This window comes from Microcaecilia unicolor, chromosome 12, assembly GCF_901765095.1.
Source record: "Microcaecilia unicolor chromosome 12, aMicUni1.1, whole genome shotgun sequence".
NCBI lineage: Eukaryota > Metazoa > Chordata > Amphibia > Gymnophiona > Siphonopidae > Microcaecilia > Microcaecilia unicolor.
Genome location: NC_044042.1, coordinates 78306018 through 78325469, shown reverse-complemented (window position 1 = coordinate 78325469; position 19452 = coordinate 78306018). Strand labels below are relative to the sequence as shown.

Genomic DNA, 19452 nt, shown 5'->3' with positions numbered 1-19452 from the left:
AAGCAGCTAGGGCTCTTCAGCTTGGAGAAAAGACGGCTGAGGGGAGATATGATAGATGTCTATAAAATAATGAGTGGAGTGGAACAAGTAGACGTGAATTACTTATTTACCCTTTCCAAAAATACTAGGACTAGGGGGCATGCAATGAAGCTACAAAGTAGTAAATTTAAAACGAATCTGAGAAAATATTTCTTCACTCAACATGTAATTAAACTCTGGAATTCGCTGCCAGAGAATGTAGCAAAAGCAGTTAGCTTAGAGGGGTTTAAAAAAGTTTTGAATAGCTTCCTAAAAGAAAAGTCTATAAACCATTATTAAAATGGCCTTGGGAAAAAGCCACTGCTTATTTCTAGGATAAGTAGCATAAAATGTATTGTACTGTTTTGGGATCTTGCCAGGTATTTGTAACCTGGATTGGCCACTGTTGTAAACAGGATGTTGGGCTTTGTGGTCCTTTGGTCTGTCCCAGTATGGCAACACTTATGTACTTCTTTCCTGAGGTGCAAACTTAGGGGCCCTTTTACTAAAGCTTACCATGTGCTGAAAGAATTAACCCGTGCTGAGAAACCCATAGGTATAAAATGGCCACCTTAGCATTTAGCACGTGCTAAGCTTTAGTAAAAGGGCTTTTAGTTTGTAAGCCCTCCACTGGGAATCACCCAGATCGTGCCAAAGTCTATGTAGTCTACTTTTATGTCAGCTGTGATAGCTTTTAATTGCTCGCCATTGAAGGACAGTGAATGTTGGTTTATTCCCAAACTTAGCTTTACAATGCTAGAGCACTAGTAATCCTATAGATTATCACTAGCTGGTCTATTGTTCTTTCACTTTGTTCCCATGTTCAACATTATTGACTTTAATCAAAGAGAATGGCCATATCTGTGCTTTACATGGACCTTTTGGATTTCTTTGTCTGCTTTTGTTTGCTTCTCTAATATTGAGTTAATTATATGCATGCCCTGCCAGTAGCTGCTGGCAGAGAGAAAAACAAAATGTTATTTATTTAGCTGCAAGTCACCTCCATTTCATTGTCTCCTCATTTTGCAGCTTGTCTTCAGCTTCAACGATAAACTTTTTGGCCTGCTAGTGAAGGATATCGAAGCCATGGATCCCAGCATTCTAAAGGGAGAGCCATCCACAGGCAAGAGACAGAAGGTATGCATTCAGTGTGTATCTTCTCATATCTTCAGCCCTTCTACATGCATAGCAGTTACAGACCTACTACTGTTTATTTTCATAATACACAGTGCCATACAAATATTTGTAAGACATGCTTTCTTCTTCAAGACAAGACAAATAAGACTCCTGGAAATAAATTTGTTATGGAAAACCTAGGTAAAGTCTACTTGATAGTAAGCTCCATTGGTTTTAAAACTTCTTTCCATCTTAAAGAATTTATGGTGTATACTCCATGCTGCAGAAGAATTTGTAGTTAAAAAGCATTTAAAAAAATAGTGTTTTGTAATGCTTGTCTTTGGCTCTGTTCTACAGATTGAAGTTGGCCTGGTAGTTGGGAACAGCCATGTTGTGTTTGAAAAAGCAGATAATTCCTCCCTCAATCTAATAGGTAAGTTAAACATACTTAGTAATAATCTCCCATAGGCAAGGCATTTATGGGCAGTGACTGCCCTACTTGGAAAGATATCTAGTTTGAGCCTTAACAAAGGAACATTTAACCAGAAATTGCAGAGTCTAACAAGGGCCTGATTTTATGTGAGAAGTACAAAAAAAGTGCTAATTTTAAGCCTATTTTATAGTAGTGTACAAATGTCGATGCACGCACATAACACTGCTTCAAAGTTGGTGTAAATGTGTGCATGTTATCTGTGTATAATCACATATTTTATAAAATATGTTTATATAATGGCAGCTTTCTCCTGTTCTACCCAAACTGTACTCCCAGGAATGCCTACATAGCATACATAAGCAAACATTGTCCTGTCACTGCGGTATATCAAGTTTTATTAAAACGTGAAAGGAAATGTTTGTTTGTTTCATCTTTCAACTATTCCATAACAGATGGGACGTGGGAGTGTGGGGGGGGGGAGATGGACAAGGGACACTGAGAAGACAGATGAGGAACATGGCAGGAGGAGAGTTGCTGAATAGGATGGAAAAAGGATGCAGAGGGAAGATGGATGGTGAACGTGGAGAGAAAAGAAGTGCCAAATGGAAGAGGAGACTCTGGCAAGATAGTTAAGAGAAGATAGAGGAAAGCCAACACTATTGGAAAAATAAAATGACCAGAAGACATGGTAGAAAAAAATTTATTTTCTATTTATTGATTAGAATATGTCAGTTTTTTTGGAATGTGCATCTGCCAGAACTGGTTTTAGATCTGGCTGGGGCCCCTTGAGAAAAACCTCACTCACTGGCCTTTAATCTTCAGCATAGCAGTGGTAAATCTCCAGCTTGAGGATGGGCCACCCTTGGCGTCTCTGCCATAGGACCAAGTTTAAACTCCACTTTGTAAGAACATGCCAAGGCCACAACTTGAACCTTCAGGGGCCCAAGATTTAGACCTTTTTGCAGCCCAGTCTGTAAAAAGGACAAGATGTGAGAAATGGATACAGAGAAATGAGATATATAACCCTCTCCGTGCACCAACTATCAAAGCATCTCCAAACTCTTGCTTAAAAGGCAGAAGTAGAACACTTCATGGCCTGGAGCAGTGTCACAATGACGGAAGCAGAATAACCTTTACGTCTTAGACGTGATCTTTCAAAGGCCCTTGCCATAGAACCAAAAGAGGAGGGATCCCCTATTAGAATGGGACCTTGACGCAATAACCCTCTTTGTTCCGGCAATGTCACAGGTTCACCACCAGGAGATGAACCAGATCCACAAACCTGGGTCTCCTGGGCAAATCCGGAGTGACCAGGATCACCAGGCTGGGATGAAGGGCAATCTTGCAGAGAACGTGGCCCACCATCAGCCACGGAAGTAAGACATAAAGGAGGCCGCAGAATGCCCAGGTCTGTATCAGGGCATCCAGACCCCTTGACCTGCTCTCCCTGCAATGGCTGAAAAAGGCAGGGACTTTGGCATTGATCCAGGAAGCCATGAAGTTCAGGGCTTGAATCCTCCAATGAGACACTATGAGACGGAACACCAAGCTGGACAACTCCCACTCCCCCAAATCCAGAGAGTACCTACTGAGGAAATCTGCCAGAACATTGGATGACCCTGTAACGTGAGCCAATCAGTATAAATTGGGTTCCACCCAACAGAACAGTAGGTTAGAGTCCACCACTGCTAGAGGGCGGCTATGCACCCACCCTTGCCTGTTCACATACGCTGCTGTCACATTGTTTAAGAACTCCAATTGGATGACTGTGCAGTTGCAATGCAGATGCCCTCAAGGAGTACTGAATGGCTCGCTGTTCCAGCTGATTGATGGACCTAGAAGCCTCTGCACTGGACTAGGGTCCAAATGCACAAAGATCCCCGTAAAAAGTCTATCTGTATTTCCACCTTGGTAAAAATTACCGATTTGGAAATATAGAGGGATTCCCAAAGCGAATCGCATACAAGTGAGCTGTTCGCTACTTTTGCAAATAGGCTTATTTGCATGCTATAGAGGGGGAAGCCAGTCGGTCAGCTGAGCATGCGCAGAGCAGCCAATCGCTAAGCATGGCTACTCTGCACATGCCACAGACGGCTTTCATACACGCAGACAAGCTGCATGTATAAAAACAGTCTACCTTTTTTGTTTTGTTTTTGCTCAGTCCCTGATACCAGCAAGGCTCGGAGATGTAGCTGCTGGCCCCTAAGGATTCCTGACACCAACAGATATGTTTTTACCTGGATATACAATTTTTGAGTCAAACCTCATGCGAGTTTGTTTTTCTTTAGATTTTGTTGCTGGTTTTAATATACATATAAACATTTTCAATTATGTGAATACCAAACATTTTACCTGAATTTTTAGTATCGTAAAAGGGATTCACTTATCTGCAAATGGATTGCGCTGGAAGCAGACTAGGAGGGAAGAGGTGCAATATTCCAGCAGTGCACAGGAGATGTGCTTCTTTAGGAGGGAAGGAGTTGATCTTGGCTTGGGTTTCCACAGGCTGTTTAGAAATCTGATACTCCCATGCCTTCTCCCCAAAATTACTGCAGTTCTTGTTACTTTCACTCTGTACATGGATCCGTTCTGATCAGCCTGTGATCCCTGCTGCAGGACATCCAGGGCAGAAGTCAGGAGTAAAGTTAATAGGATCATTTGGATCAGCACCACAGAAGATGGCTTTTATTTTTTTTTAAAGTTCACCTAGGCGCACGTTCGGATCTCTACTCTGAGCTGTCTTCCCTCCACCCTGGATGAATTCTTCCCTCCATTTTTGTTGCCTTCTTTTAACAACAGGATGAAAGTTCTCCCAAGGTGTACGCCCGGATCTCTCTTCTGACGGGCTGATTCTTTCCTCCACCCCAGAAATTCTTCCCTCCACTGTGTTTGAGCTGTCATTTTTGCAGTACCGGCTGCTTCTGACCACCTGTTAAATTTTCCACACTAAAAATAGGGACTGTACTCCTTGCTCGCTAAACTGGCTAGAACCAGTGTAAAAACCACGTTGCTGGCTTGTTAGGTTTTGTGCATCTGGGCCTAGGTCCTCTGAGTCACCAGAGAATGAAAATGAGCCCCTCAGCTCGAATGGCTGCCATCCATTGTCTCCACCTTCCAGTCCTATATTGGAAACAGAATACCCTTTTTAAGATTCAAGAAAAGAGAGCCATGCTGTGCCTTGCCGACACTGTCCATGTTATCTGGTATTCGTAGCTCTGAGATACCGGACTTCAGTTACTGAGAGGAGAATCCTGCATTGGATGCATTTATAAGAGCATTAGCTTTGCCATACTGGGACAGACTGAAGGTTCATCAAGCCCAGCATCCTAACAGTGGCCAATCCAGGTTACATGTACCTGACAAGATCCCAGAATAGTAAAACAGATATTATCCTAGAAACAAGCAGTGGATTTTCCTAAGTACATCTTAATAATGGCTTATGGACTTTTTCTTTAGAAAATTATCTAAACCTTTTTAAAACCCTGCTAAGCTAACTGCTTTTACATTTTCTGGGAATGAATTCCAGAGTTTAATTACACGCTGAATGAAGAAATATTTTCATCGGTTTGTTTTAAATTTACTACTTAGTAGTTTCATTGCGTGCCCCCAGTTCTAGAATTTTTGGAAAGAGTAAACAAGCAATTCATGTTTACCCGTTTCACTCCACTCAGTATTTTATAGATCTCTATCATATCTCCCCTCAGCCATTTCTTCTCCAAGCTGAAGATCCCTAGCTGCTATAGCCTTTCCTGATAGGGAAGTCATCCTGTCCCCGTTATCATTTTCGTCGCCCTTCTCTGTACCTTTTCCAATTCCACTATATCTTTTTTGAGATGTGGTGACCAGAATTGCACATAATATTCGAGGTGTGGTCATACCATGCAGCAATACAAAGGCATTGTTACATTCTCATTTTTGTTTTCCATTCCTTTCCTAATAATTTCTAACATTCCTATTTACTTTTTTAGATGCCACTGTACACTGAGCAGAGGGTTTCAACGTATCATCAACAATGACACCTAGATCCTTTTCTAGTGCAGTGATGTCATAATGTGGAACCTTGCATCACGTAGCTATAGTTTGGATTCTTCTTTCCCATATGCATCACTTTGCAGTTGCTTACATTAAATGTCATCTGCCATTGGAATGCCCAGTCTCCCAGTCTCTTAAGGCCCTCTTGCAGTTTTTCACAATCCTCTTGCGATTTAACAACTTTGTGTTATCAGCAAATTTAATTACCTCACTAATTATTCCCATCTCTAGATCACTTATAAATATATTAAAAAGCAGCGGTCTCAGCACAGACCCCTGCGGAACCCCACTATCTACCCTTCTCCATTGAGAATACTGACCATTTAACCCTACTTTGTTTTCTATCTGTTTTTCCAGTCATGTTTATTGGCTTTTATAACAAATGGAAATACAAATACAGAATTCTCCATATAACGCTATAAAGAGTCCCAACCTTACATAACCCCACTGCCCATCTCATCCTCCCATCCCATTCTCCACCCCTCCTCAATCCACAATGTAAATCACTCCTTGAGTAATGAACTCACATTACATTAAGTGTTCAAAATGCGACTACAGGCCACTAGAGTTAAGGAATCCCAAAAGGGAGACCAGGCACACAAAATCCCATCCCCTACCAGGGTAGCAAGGTCTAGAATGGTTTTATGCTCTAGGGCACTAAGTTGGATCATAGATGACCGTCAGTGAGACTCTGTGGGCACCTCCAGCTGCAGCTACAAACTCAAAACATTCCTTTTTCCCATCAGTATGGTTCAGCACAAAAAGGCTTGAAGACCAACTGGGCAGGACCCTCATAAGGAAAAAATATCAAAAAGTTGAAGGGGAGATGGTGCCCAATGGACCTGCCACAACTGGGAGACATTCCAAGCCAATTGATTCCAAAACTCATTAATTAAAGGTCATGCCCAGAACATGTGTTCCAGGTGTGCAACTTCCCACCCACACTTTGGACAATGGTCATCTGATCTTAAAGTCGCACAGAAGGCTCTATATGGGGAGAAATACAGTCTATAAATGAATTTAAATAGTAGTTCTTGAAGGGTGGCGCTTTTCCACACCTGCACCAGGCAAATTTTCATTTGAGTCACCTACACAGGAGCAAGGAGATACGCCGACCACTTCCGCGCCAGCGACCCATAATCGGGTTCAACCAGTTGCTCCCTCAGGTGTCTATGGTAATACTTGACTGGAATTGACAGTTGGGCATCCAAGCCCAGCATGGTATTAAAACAATTCCACACTTCATTAGTCAGGGATTCTCTAGGCAAGGATTTCACATAATGTTGTAATTACAAATAGACAAAACGTTCCTGTAGCGTTAGAGTTCCACTAGCGAAATCTGACATGGGTTTCAGAGTACTGGCATCAGTCATGACATGATATACATATTGAGCCCCCCCAGACACCCACTCACCTCCAGAAAAAAGCTTTGTGCTGTGGTGCAAACAAAAAGAAAGCAAAATGAGGAGCTCAGAGCCCACCGGGGGTGGTGTCTGGACGCATTACCCAAAGTGATGTGGCCTCATAAGGGCTAGTTCAGTATTGGTGCATGAGAAAAAGGATATACCTTGAAACCAGTCTGTAAGGTGACACATGCTACGTGCAACAGAGAACAACTTCACATTCAACAAACCGGCCCGCTTGCCCTGCCAAAGAAAAGACGTTACAACTTGCCGCAGAAAGAGCTCATCTCTATGTTGCGAAAAAAGGGGCAAAACCTAAAGTATGTAAATCCACTTAGGGACTAGAATCATATTATAAAGGGCCACTCTACCTGTAAGTGAAAGTGGCAGTGCTTTCCAGTTTCTCATTGTCTGTTTGGTAAAAGTACAGAGGGGTGTGAGATTGACAGAATATAGATGTGAGAGGTCAGAGGTGAGATAAATACCTAAAGCCTGTCAGAGGCCCATTGGAGCAGAAATCCATCCCCCCATTGTTCTTTGAGAGAGAGTGGAACAAGAAGTGCCATGGATTTAAGTAAGTTTAGCTGGAACCCAGAGAAGAAACAAAATTCATCCAAGACCGTTAACAACTGCGACAAGGCTTGTCAGGGTTGAGACTGGGTTAGCAGGATGTCATCTGCTTTGACTGTGAAATATGGCAGTTGTACAACCGACACCCCTGGATGAAGGAATGGATCCACAGAAACTTAGTGGAGATTGGATGGCAACACTGGTAATTGGGAAGCAAAGCCAATGCTGGGTAGACTTCTAAGGTCTGTACCCTGAAAATGGCAAGGACAAATCAAGGACAGGTATACATATGAAGTATCACATACAATGTTACTATAGTATGCAAGAGGGGTTCCAAGTATAGTAGAAAAAAGCAAAGGAGAGAGAGGACACCCTTGATGCATTCCCCTCTGAATTGGAAAAGCAGGGGTACGAGTGCCATTCACTTACAGCATAGCACTGGGATTTTATACAGAGAATGAATTGCCTGTCCCAACCAACCATCTAGGCCCCTACATATCTAAGTTCTTCAAATAGGTAAGACCATTTAACCCTCATCCAAACTTACCAATAAAAGAGGTGTGTTTGTTGCCCTACTCTGTGCATTAGCTAATAATGCCTTCTGCATGTTCACCATTACCTGATCAAGTAGCCTCTTTTATGCATACAGTGGAAGATATGTTTCATCTTCTTAGAAATACCTATGATCTGTATGATACCACTTCACACATTGCTGCTATCTCTATTGCACCTGGGCGCATTGAATGGTTACATGCTTCAGGTCTTTGGCATGACCTCCATGACTGACTGGCAGATGCCCCATGTCAAGGGGACAATCTTTTTTGGTGACAAAGTTAAAGATGCTGACACCCAGGTTAAAGATGACCGATCAACTTAAAGAGCTTTCAAATCCTGCTGATGGTCAGTCTTCATACAAGAAGTACCCGCATTCCACTTACAGATGACCATATTTGTCACCATTTCCTTCCCAGTCTTTTTATAAATGCGGGTACCAGCCCTACTATTGACAACAGCCTAGGCCACCTCAACAATCTGCCTTTCCACACCAGAGGCCACATGAGAGGAGATCCCAACCTGCTGCTTATTCCACTTCTACCAAGAATGGAGCAACATCACAACAGGCAACTGGGTATTACAAATTATATCTCAGGGCTACGGTATTTATTTATTTATTTAGATTTTGATCACACCTTTTTCAGTAGTAGCTCAAGGTGAGTTACATTCTGGTACACTGGATATTTCTCTGTCCCAGGAGGGCTCACAATCTAAGTTTGTACCTGAGGCAATGGAGGTTTAAGTGACATGCCCAAGATCACAAGGATCAGCAGTGAGATTTGAACCGACCACCTCTGGATTGCAAGACCAGTGCTCTCCTCCTCCTCCTCCTCTGACTATCGCCCATCACTCCTCTCACCAATCCATCATTCTCACTCGAGATACTCTGTCCTTCAAATTCAAGCAATAGAGCTGCTCCCATCCCCAGATGTTCCACAAGGTTTTTACTCCCGATATTTTCTAACACCCAGAAAGTCAGGCATCTTCCGTCCCATTCTCGCTCTCAGGGACTTGAATCTCTTTCTCAAAAAGGAGAAATTTTGAATACCTTCCTTACAGTCAGTACTACCGCTTCTTCCTCCAAATGCTTGGCTGGCGACTTTGGATCTTAAGGACGCTTATACTCGTATATCAATACATTGCAGCCACTGGAAGTACCTTTGCTTTACTTTAAAAAACCAACATTTCCAGTACAAGGTCCCACCATTCAGACTTCCGTCTGCACCCAGAGTGTTCACTAAGTGCCTGGCAGTGGTAGCAGCTTTTCTCAGAATGGAGCATTTGTCTTTTCTTACTTAGATGACTGGCTTATTGCTGGAAGTTCCAATGCATAAGAAAGTAATTTGTATGAATCCAATTTTACAATACAGTATCATAAACATACTGGGATAACTTTGGAAGTTTAGCATTTAGAAAATCTGTTATGAATGAGAAATTGTACATGAAGCAAAGAGAAAGTTAATGGTAAATAGAGTAATAACCATTCAGGTAATAATTAATTGTTTGAGATATGGTAGTTCTTTGTGAGGGTTTGTTTGAATAGGAACAATTTGAGGATTTTGCAGAATCTATTATATTCCTGTATATTTCTTATTTTGGGTGGTAATGAGTTCCACCCTTTGGTTCCTAGGTAAGTGAAGTCTGCAGAGTGGACAGTTTTGTAGATCACTTTTTTGCAATTTGGGAGGTGTAGTCTGAGAGAGTTTCTTGCCTCATATTTAGTGTTTCTTTGAGGTAAGTTTATTAATGGTACCAAATAGTCTGGAGCTGTGCCATTTAGTATTTGAAAGATAAAGGTACATAATTTGAAGGTGATTCTCGCTTTGATGGGAAGCCAGTGTAATTTGAATAATAAAGGGGAGGCACTTTCAGAAAGAGAGATTTTATATATGAATCTGGCTGCAGTGTTTTGAGCTGTTTGGAGTTTTTTCAACAGGTACATCTTACAGCCAGCATATATGGCATTACAATGAGCGAATTGGGATAATGTTAATGATTGTACCAATAGTCTGAATGTTTCTGGTATATTACCTGTCAAAAGATAACTAGTGATCTTTGTAACCATCAAGAGTAATATGAGAAGCTTATCAGTTTATCTATTTAATCCAAGTTTTTTGGTTCCCAAAGGGCCCTGAAGTTGCACTGGATGCTGGGATGCATCGGTATTGGGAAATTATTGATTCACCCCAAGGTTGAGCATTGGGAGAGACCATCATTGAAGGCTTGCTCAGTGAATCTGAATCTTCCTCATGCATCAGTTCTGATATCCTCTCTTCCTACATCCCAAGCACTGTTGGCATGAGCAGTCTTCGAGGAGTTAGGTAGGCCCAGGAAGTGCTGAATCCCTATTTCACCAGGACCACTGCAGTAATACTGATGCTGAGTGAGGTACAGCTGATTCTGGAGTCCATGACGATGCCTGGATTTATGATATCAATGGTAAGCCTTCAAGAGATACCTACATCAATATCAGTAGCTCCGCTATTAATCTCCGGTGGATGGGAGAGGAAATTTCACCAAGGTAGTGATCTGCATCATAGTCTAGTCCTCAACAGATAAGAGGAACCTTCGCAGAGGCCTTGTCAGCTTGTCAGGTTTATATGCAGACCTCTACCGCAGAAAAGTTTCTGACACACAGCAGTACGGGGAGTTACACTTACAGATCTGAAGATTGTGCTGATCATGAGGAGTCTGCTGGTATTTTCTAATTCCTCTCCTCAATAAAAAGGGAGAAAACCTCTGTCCGGGGCCATTACCTTTAAGTTGGATAAAGAGGTAGAGCTTAGAGCAGAAATCCTGGATATCTTCACTATCTTGATAACTCTACAGCATATTCTCAAATAGGAGCACAAGGTCTTGTGACTTTTTATTCAGCAGGAAATCCCTTAGATGATAAGGATCAGCATAAATGTGCATATTGCCTTCAAACTTAAATACTTTTACAAGGAAATTAAAAAGAAATTAGCTTCCAAGATGAAAAACTGAGGGCAAAAAGTAAGAATCCTCCTACGCATAGGGTAGCAGTAGCAAGATTAGGAAATAAAGTTCAATCATGATCATGAAAAACACAAAATCTATTCTTGAAATATAGTTTGAATACTAAATCTGAGTCCAACTCAAAGGTAGCAATTGGGGTCACTTTAATAACTGTTTGTCGTTTAGAAGCCTCCAATATTTTAGTTAAATTCAAACTGTCGGGGAAACTGAGTATATGAAAACTGATTCTTATTGGTCACTAGATCCAAACACATAATACACCCTGTGAAGGGCTGAAGGAGACTCTGGCTTGATCTTCAAACCCTCAAATGGATATTTTTGTCAGCATTTTATAGAGAGTTTTGTTCCTCAGGATGTTAAGGAAACATGATTTCTTATAGTGCATGGCATTCTCCATCTTTTTCAACTTGCCATGAAGCTCTTGATAAACCTTGACTGAAAATTAGAACATGCAGAAGCAGCTGATCTCCCCCTCACATCAGTAGGCCTCCTTGGTGTCTTTGTCAAGCTCTTGTAACCTCAGTGCCCCCTCTTCAGAGAAACAACGCAACTGAGAGGCAGCCAAACAGTGTGCTTCCATTTTCACTACAATGTTTCCACATGTTATGCTTACCTTCTGCATAACCTCTCTTCAGCTCTGCATGGGCCAGTACATGCAAACTATTTTGGGCAAAGTGGAACATCTGTTTGAGTTTCTTCAAGAGAAACAGGTTGACCTTATGGTACTAGTGGATAAGAGAAAGGAGCTTCTGTCATGAGTATTTGTTGCACACAAGTTCTCCTGTCTATGGGCATCCAACCCCAGATATATGTAAGAAAACTCACCAATATGTTCTGCAACGTAGGTAATCTGTTTTGCTGGGCACAGGATTTGGGTCGGCCTAATCTCTCTTTAGATTTTGTGAAATTGGCATCCCGTATTCCCACTCTGGCGGTGAGTGCGGAACTCCGGGAATGTCAGTTTAGAGTTTTATATAGGGCATAACTAACCAAGGCATTGGTATTTAAGTTGGGGGGTACTGACTCGCTTTTATGCTCAGAATGTCAGCGGAGTCCGGGCTCATTCTTTCACACTCTCTGGGAATGTTTTATTGGTGAAGGCATTTTGTACATCTGTTTTCCACTATTTAGAAGCTTTGTTGGACTCACCCATTTCATTTTCCCCTCTTGGAGCTCTTTTGGATAAATATGAAATATTTGCCTTGCAGAGTACAGATGCTCAACAATTGATTCGTAAAGCTTGAATTTTAGGCAAGCAAGCTATTTTCAGCATCTAGAAGAGTGAACAGCCTCTAGACTACTGGCGTTGGCATAACAGGTTTCATGACCTTATGCTATTGGAACGTAGGGGAGCACGTTCATCCCTAAAGAGTAGAGCACGCTTTCTTTCCATTGGGGTCCATGTATACACTCTTTGACTCCACGAGGGCGCAGCCTCGAGATAAACTCTTTTTAGATTCCTGGTGGCTGTGGTGAGTTTCTGTGCACAATCTCTTTATTATTTGGGTATTAGACTCTCTTTCATACTGAATCTTACCTGTTAGGGTGTGGGAGGGGTATAAGGAAGGAGGGGGAACCCAAACACAATCTTTCTTATCCTGTTCCCAACATACAACCCCCTAGAGGGTGGGCTCTCTGTTCTCTTTACTGCTTGTCCTAATTCTTTTCAGTCTATATGTATATTTGCTGTTGATTATACCTCTGTTATATTTTGGGCTGGTCTTGGTTGGTTATGTTGCGTTTTAGCTGGGACATATGAGCATGTAATAAACTAATAGCCCAGAAAGAGTTTTGAGTAGGGATGGGAGGGTGAACACAAAAATTTTGATGGACTATGTTCTTTTGATTATCTTGTGAACACTTTTTGGTCAATTGCATTTTGGTGTACTTTAATTGGTTGCTGTATACATTTTGATTGGTCATCAATAAAAACGTTGAAATATAATATGACGTGTATTTATGTTGATTTTCTTTGGTTTATTATAATGTATGGAAATATTTTTGATATTGTATCATTTAAAATATATTTTTATTGTAAACATGTTGGATACTATCTCTACTGCTGTGTTTGAACTTGTTCTGTCCTTTTTAGGAAAAGCCATCTTCCATATCATCAAGCTGATCAATCCATAGACTGGTGGGTTGTGTCCATCTACCAGCAGGTGGAGATAGAGAGCAAACTTTTGCCTCCCTATATGTGGTCATGTGCTGCCGGAAACTCCTCAGTATGTTCTCTATCTCAGCAGGTGGTGGTCACACACAGCAGCAGCTCTGGCTAGGCCTCCAAGCCTAATCCTTAGGTTTTGTTGAGGCCTGGGGTTGAGGGCTCTTTTGAGCAAGTGCAAACCTGGTGGTGCCAGGTCCCTCCTTTTCTCCCCCCTCCCGCTGGCTCCGTTTAAAAAAAAAAAAAAAAAAAAAATTCTAAACGTCTTTAAAGGCGTTTAATTCGACGTTTCTTTAAACGTTCATTGCAGCTACTCACTGGGACACCAGTTCGTTACAGCTCGGAGCGGCAAGCAGGTAATTTTACCTTTTTATAGCGGGCAGGGGGTTCCCCGATTCTTCTCCTCGTGGCATATGGCGTCGGAGGGCGAGGGCGCAAAGGGTCGCTCCCCGGATCGCTGGAGCACTTCTAGAGGGGATGCGGGGGTTTTACAACCTGATTCGCCCTTGATGGGTGACAGTTTAGTGACCGATGAATGTCCCGGTTGTTCCTCCGGCGTGGCGGTTTTTTCCCGCCATAAACGCCCATCCCCCGCTCCTCGCCTCCGCCATCTTGGCCGGCCACGCGGCTCGGACGGCTTCTTCGTGGGCCGCCCTTGAGGTTGGAGACATTAATGCCATGAACGCCCTTAATTTGGGCGACGGCACAAGCGGCTAAAGTTAAGCGCCGTTCTTCCCGCGCGGCTCCTTCGCGGAGTTTCACGCCGGACGCCATTTTGGATGCGCAGCATGTCTCTCCCCCGCTATTGCGAGCGCCGGTTGAGAGTGCGTCTAGGGCTGTTGCCCAGGCTGCGGAAGTGCACAGTCTGGGGGGTTTCTCCCCCGAGTTTGTTTTGCTGCTGCATCAGGCTTTCCTCATGCAAAACGCTGCCCCTGCTCCCTCTTCTGATAAAGAGGTTGAGGTTCCCAGAGGTAAACGCCCTCTGGTTGATTTCCAGGCCTTGGAGGACTTTGTCTCCTCCGATGTAGATGAGGGCAGCGTGTCTGAGGTCTCCCAACGGTCCTTTGCGGATTCCTTGGAGGAGATAGATCCCCGCTCGGATGGAGCGGATGACCCCTCTGCAGCGCGGCTTTTTAGCCCAGAGGATTTGCCCAACCTGTTTTTACAGGCCATGGACACTTTGAAGATTTCCTCTCCGGAGGACGTCTCTCCCTCAGCCCCTGTTGGCTCTGCCATTATGCTGGGGACGAAGCGCCCGCCTAGATCCTTCCACGTGCATGATGCCATGCACACCTTAATTGTGAACGTGAGGCCTATCTGTGGCCTACCGTGGATTCTTTAATCACTGCGGTGACTAAGAAAACGGCGTTGCCGGTGGAAGGTGGCACGGCCCTAAAGGACGCCCAAGACAGAAGATTGGAGGCGGCCTTAAGGTCGTCCTTTGAGGCAGCTGCTTTAAGTTTGCAGGCCTCAGTTTGCGGCTCCTATGTGGCCAGGGCGTGCCTGACTATGGTGCAGCGGGCTTCCCCCTCGGATCTTTCCTTGAGGGCTGATTGGCCGGCCCTGGAATCGGGCTTAGCCTATTTGGCAGACTTGCTGTATGATGTCTTGAGAGCCTCAGCTAAAGGCATGGCTCAGACAGTCTCTGCGCGGCGGTGGCTTTGGCGGAAACATTGGTCTGCTGACCACGCCTCTAAATCCCGCCTGGCTAGATTGCTTTTTAAAGGCAAGCTGCTCTTTGGGGTCGAGCTGGACAAAATCGTGACCGATCTCGGCACGTCTAAGGGCAAGAAATTACCAGAGGTCAGGGCTCGGGCTAGTACTCGTCCCGGTACCTCCAGAGGACGGTTGCTGGAAGCCCGTCGGTACCGCCCGGGCAAGTCGGGTTCCTCTGCCCCCTCTTCCTTCAAGAGGAATTTCTCCCCCAAGCAGCATTCCTTTCGCAGAGACCGCCGTCCCGGAGGTGCTCCCTCCGGTCCTCCCCCAGGGTCTCGTACCCAATGACGGGGCCTTGGTCCACGCCCCAGTGCAGATTGGAGGACGGCTGTCCTCGTTTCTGGGCAAGTGGACCACTATAACTTCAGACGCGTGGGTGCTGGAAGTCATCAGAGATGGCTACAAGCTAGAGTTCTGCCAACCCTTAAGAGACGGGTTTGTACTCTCTCCCTGCAAGTCTCCGGTCAAGCTGTGGCAGTGCAGCAGACCTTGGACAACCTGATCCGCCTGGGTGCGGTCGTTCCGGTGCCAAAAAATCAGATTGGCAAGGGACGTTACTCCATTTACTTTGTGGTTCCAAAGAAAGGAGGTTCTGTCCGGCCTATCCTCGACCTCAAAGGGGTCAATCGGGCCTGGAAAGTGAGGCACTTTCGCATGGAGACTCTCCGCTCTGTTATAGCGGCAGTGAAGGCAGGAGAGTTCTTGGCTTCCTTGGACATCAAGGAAGCGTACCTGCATATTCCCATCTGGCCTCCTCTCCAACGCTTTCTGCGTTTTACAGTCCTGAGACGACACTTCCAGTTCAGAGCCCTCCCTTTCGGGTTGGCTACTGCTCCGCGGACCTTTTCCAAAGTAATGGGGGTCATAGCGGCCTTCCTGCTAAAGGAAGGAGTACAAGTCCATCCTTATCTGGACGACTGGTTGATCCGAGCCCCCTCTTATGCAGAGTGCGGCAAAGCTATGGACCGGGTAGTTGCTCTTGTGAGCTCCCTGGGATGGATCATCAACTGGAAGAAGAGCCAGCTGCGCCCGACTCAGTCCCTGGAGTATCTGGGAGTTCGATTCGACACCCAAGTGGGCAGAGTGTTCCTGCCAGACAATCGGATTGTCAAGCTTCAGGCTCAGGTGGACTAGTTCCTAGTAGCCTCTCCTATTCGGGCTTGGGACTACGTGCAGCTGTTGGGCTCTATGACGGCCACGATGGAAGTAGTGCCCTGGGCCAGGGCTCATATGAGACCACTACAGCTATCTCTGCTGCTGCGCTGGACTCCGATGTCGGAGGATTATGCTGTGCACCTTCCCGTGGACCCAGCAGTGCGCAAGGCGCTGAGCTGGTGGACGCAGACAGACAAGTTGTCTGCAGGATTGCCTCTGGTGACCCCGGAGTGGATTGTCGTCACGACAGACGCCTCTTTGATGGGCTGGGGAGCCCACTGCTTGGGAAGGACAGCGCAGGGGCTCTAGTCTCCTGCAGAGGCAAGTGGTCTATCAACCTCCTGGAACTCAGAGCCATTCGGTTGGTGTTATTGGAGTTCATCCCGGTACTGGTGTTGTAGCCTGTACGGGTCCTGTCGGACAATGCCACGGCTGTGGCCTATATCAACCGCCAGGGAGGTACCAAGAGCGCCCCTCTAGCCAAGGAGGCTATGAGTCTTTGCCAGTGGGCGGAAGCGAACCTGGAGCAGCTTTCAGCGGCCCACATTGCCGGAGTCATGAATGTCAAGGCGGACTTTCTCAGTCGCCATACCTTGGAGCCCGGAGAGTGGCAACTATCTGCTCAGGCGTTCTTGGACATCACGAAGCGCTGGGGCCAGCCGAGCCTAGATCTGATGGCGTCATCGGCCAATTGCCAAGTGCCGCGCTTTTTCAGCAGAGGACGGGACCCTCGATCCCTGGGAGTAGATGCTCTTCTCCAACAGTGGCCGACACAAGAGCTCCTCTATGTGTTCCCGCCCTGGCCCATGTTGGGCAGGGTGCTAGACCGGGTGGCAAAGCATCCCGGCAGGGTAATCCTGGTGGGTCCGGATTGGCCCAGACGTCCCTGGTATGCGGACTTGATCAGGCTCTCAGTCGACGATCCTCTGCGGCTGTCAGTGGAGCAGGGCCGGTTACATCAGGGTCCCGTGGTGATGGAGGATCCCTCTCCCTTTGGTCTTACGGCCTGGCTATTGAGCGGCAGCGTCTGAGGAAGAAGGGCTTCTCAGACAAGGTCATCGCCACTATGCTAAGAGCGAGGAAACGCTCTACTTCTACTGCTTATGCCAGGGTTTGGCGTATCTTTGCAGCATGGTGTGAAGCAGGCTCACTTTCTCCCTTCACTGCTCCAATTTCTTCAGTGTTGGCGTTCCTGCAAGAAGGTCTGGAGAAAGGCCTGTCGCTCAGTTCCCTTAAAGTCCAGGTAGCGGCTCTGGCTTGCTTCAGGGGCCGCCTGAAGGGTGCTTCCCTGGCTTCGCAGCCAGATGTGGTGCGCTTTCTCAAGGGAGTTAATCACCTGCGCCCTCCTCTGCACTCAGTGGTGCCTGCGTGGAATCTCAACCTGGTGCTAAGAGCATTGCAGAAGCCGCCTTTTGAACCCTTGTCGAGGGCATCTCTGAAAGACCTGACGTTGAAAGCAGTCTTTTTGGTGGCTATCACTTCAGCCAGAAGAGTTTCCGAGCTCCAGGCGCTCTCATGTCGAGAGCCTTTTCTGCAGTTCACTGAGGCAGGAGTGACTATTCGCACAGTGCCTTCCTTCCTGCCCAAGATTGTTTCTCGCTTCCATGTGAATCAGCAGCTCTGTCTCCCTTCCTTTCGTAGGGAGGACTACCCAGAGGAGTACTCTGCTCTTAAATATCTGGATGTGAGACGAGTCATCTTCAGATACTTGGAAGTGACCAATGATTTCCGGAAATCGGATCATCTGTTTGTCCTGTTTGCAGGTCCTCGTAAGGGTCTGCAGGCTGCTAAGCCTACAGTGGCAGGATGGGTCAAGGAAGCCATTGCAGCGGCTTATGTGGCCGCGGGGAAGGTGCCGCCTATCCAGCTGAAGGCTCACTCCACGAGAGCTCAGGCGGCCTCGATGGCAGAGGCCGGATCCGTCTCCTTGGAAGAGATATGCAAGGCGGCAACTTGGGCTTCGGCTCATACATTCTCCAAGCATTACCGTTTGACTGTGGCTGCACGGGCGGAGGCCCGGTTTGGAGCTTCAGTGTTGAGGTCAGGGATTTCAATGTCCCGCCCTGGGTGAGTACTGCTTCGGTACATCCCACCAGTCTATGGATTGATCAGCTTGATGATATGGAAGGTAAAATTATGTATAATCATACCTGATAATTTTCTTTCCATTAATCATAGCTGATCAATCCATAGCCCCTCCCAGATATCTGTTCTGTTTTTATTCTGGTTGCATTTCAGGTTCAAGTTTAGTCTTCAGTTATTTCAGAAAGACTTCGTGTTCAAGTTCTTTCACTTGGATTCTTCAAGAGTTGAGACGAGTTTGTGTTACAGTGAGCTGCTGCATTCCTCTCCCCTCCGTTTTACGGGGCTGGATTGAGACATAAATTCTGCCGGCACTCCCTCCCGCTTCGTGCGGCTGTAGGGCAGCTTTGTACCCCTCCCGCTTCGGCGGTGTTAGGGTCAGTCAGCTCCTCCCGCGGTTGCGGTTGCAGGATAAGCCAGATCCCCCCGCATCGGCGGGTGTGGTGTCCCTCCCCCGCTCCGCGGGGATGAGCTGGACGGATTCCCCTCCCCCACTTGTGTGGGGATGAGCTGGGTTAATTCCCCTCCCCCGTTTCGGCGGTGGTGAGCTGGGCAGAGTGTCCCTTCGTGGGTGTAATTCTCTAAGTGCTGAGTCCTGCGGATGGAGCTTTGATATCGACATACTGAGGAGTTTCCGGCAGCACATGACCACATATAGGGAGGCAAAAGTTTGCTCTCTATCTCCACCTGCTGGTAGATGGACACAACCCACCAGTCTATGGATTGATCAGCTATGATTAATGGAAAGAAAATTATCAGGTATGATTATACATAATTTTACCTTATTCAGGTAGTTGGAAGTAATACCAAGTATGACACAAAGAGGGCAGCAGACGTTAAGATAAGAGAGAGGATCAGATTTTCAAGCATACTTTAGTCAGACTGTGTTAAATAATGGCAAATAGTGAAGACACAGAGCCCTCTGAGATCTAAGCAGTCATGATGAGAGGTTAATTTAAACTATTAGGGTGGTGAAATGAACAATTTTCACCATTTAATGGATGGATACTTGCACACTAGTCCAATTTTTTTCCAAAATGAGAGTTCATTGCTCCCCCTCCCACCCCACCCCCCCAAGTCGTCTGTGGGTATCTTAGTGCTTTGCAGGGGCGTAGCCAGATGGCCACTTTTGGGTGGGCCTGAGCCCAAGGTGGGTGGGCATGGAATTTTTGTTCCTCCCCCGGGCCCCCTCCGGTTTGCTCCTCTCTCCA

The 19452-nt window shown here is 45.8% G+C and overlaps 1 protein-coding gene across 2 annotated transcripts in view; it reads left to right on the top strand.

The window, feature by feature from the left end:
* Window positions 1–19452, top strand: part of NSF (N-ethylmaleimide sensitive factor, vesicle fusing ATPase) — a 263374-nt gene that overhangs the window by 127698 nt on the left and 116224 nt on the right. For both annotated transcript variants that reach the window (XM_030220802.1, XM_030220801.1), the window contains exons 6-7: window positions 1048–1155; window positions 1492–1567. In XM_030220802.1, coding sequence (XP_030076662.1) covers window positions 1048–1155; window positions 1492–1567 — 184 coding nt within the window. The remainder of the gene's footprint in view (window positions 1–1047; window positions 1156–1491; window positions 1568–19452) is intronic.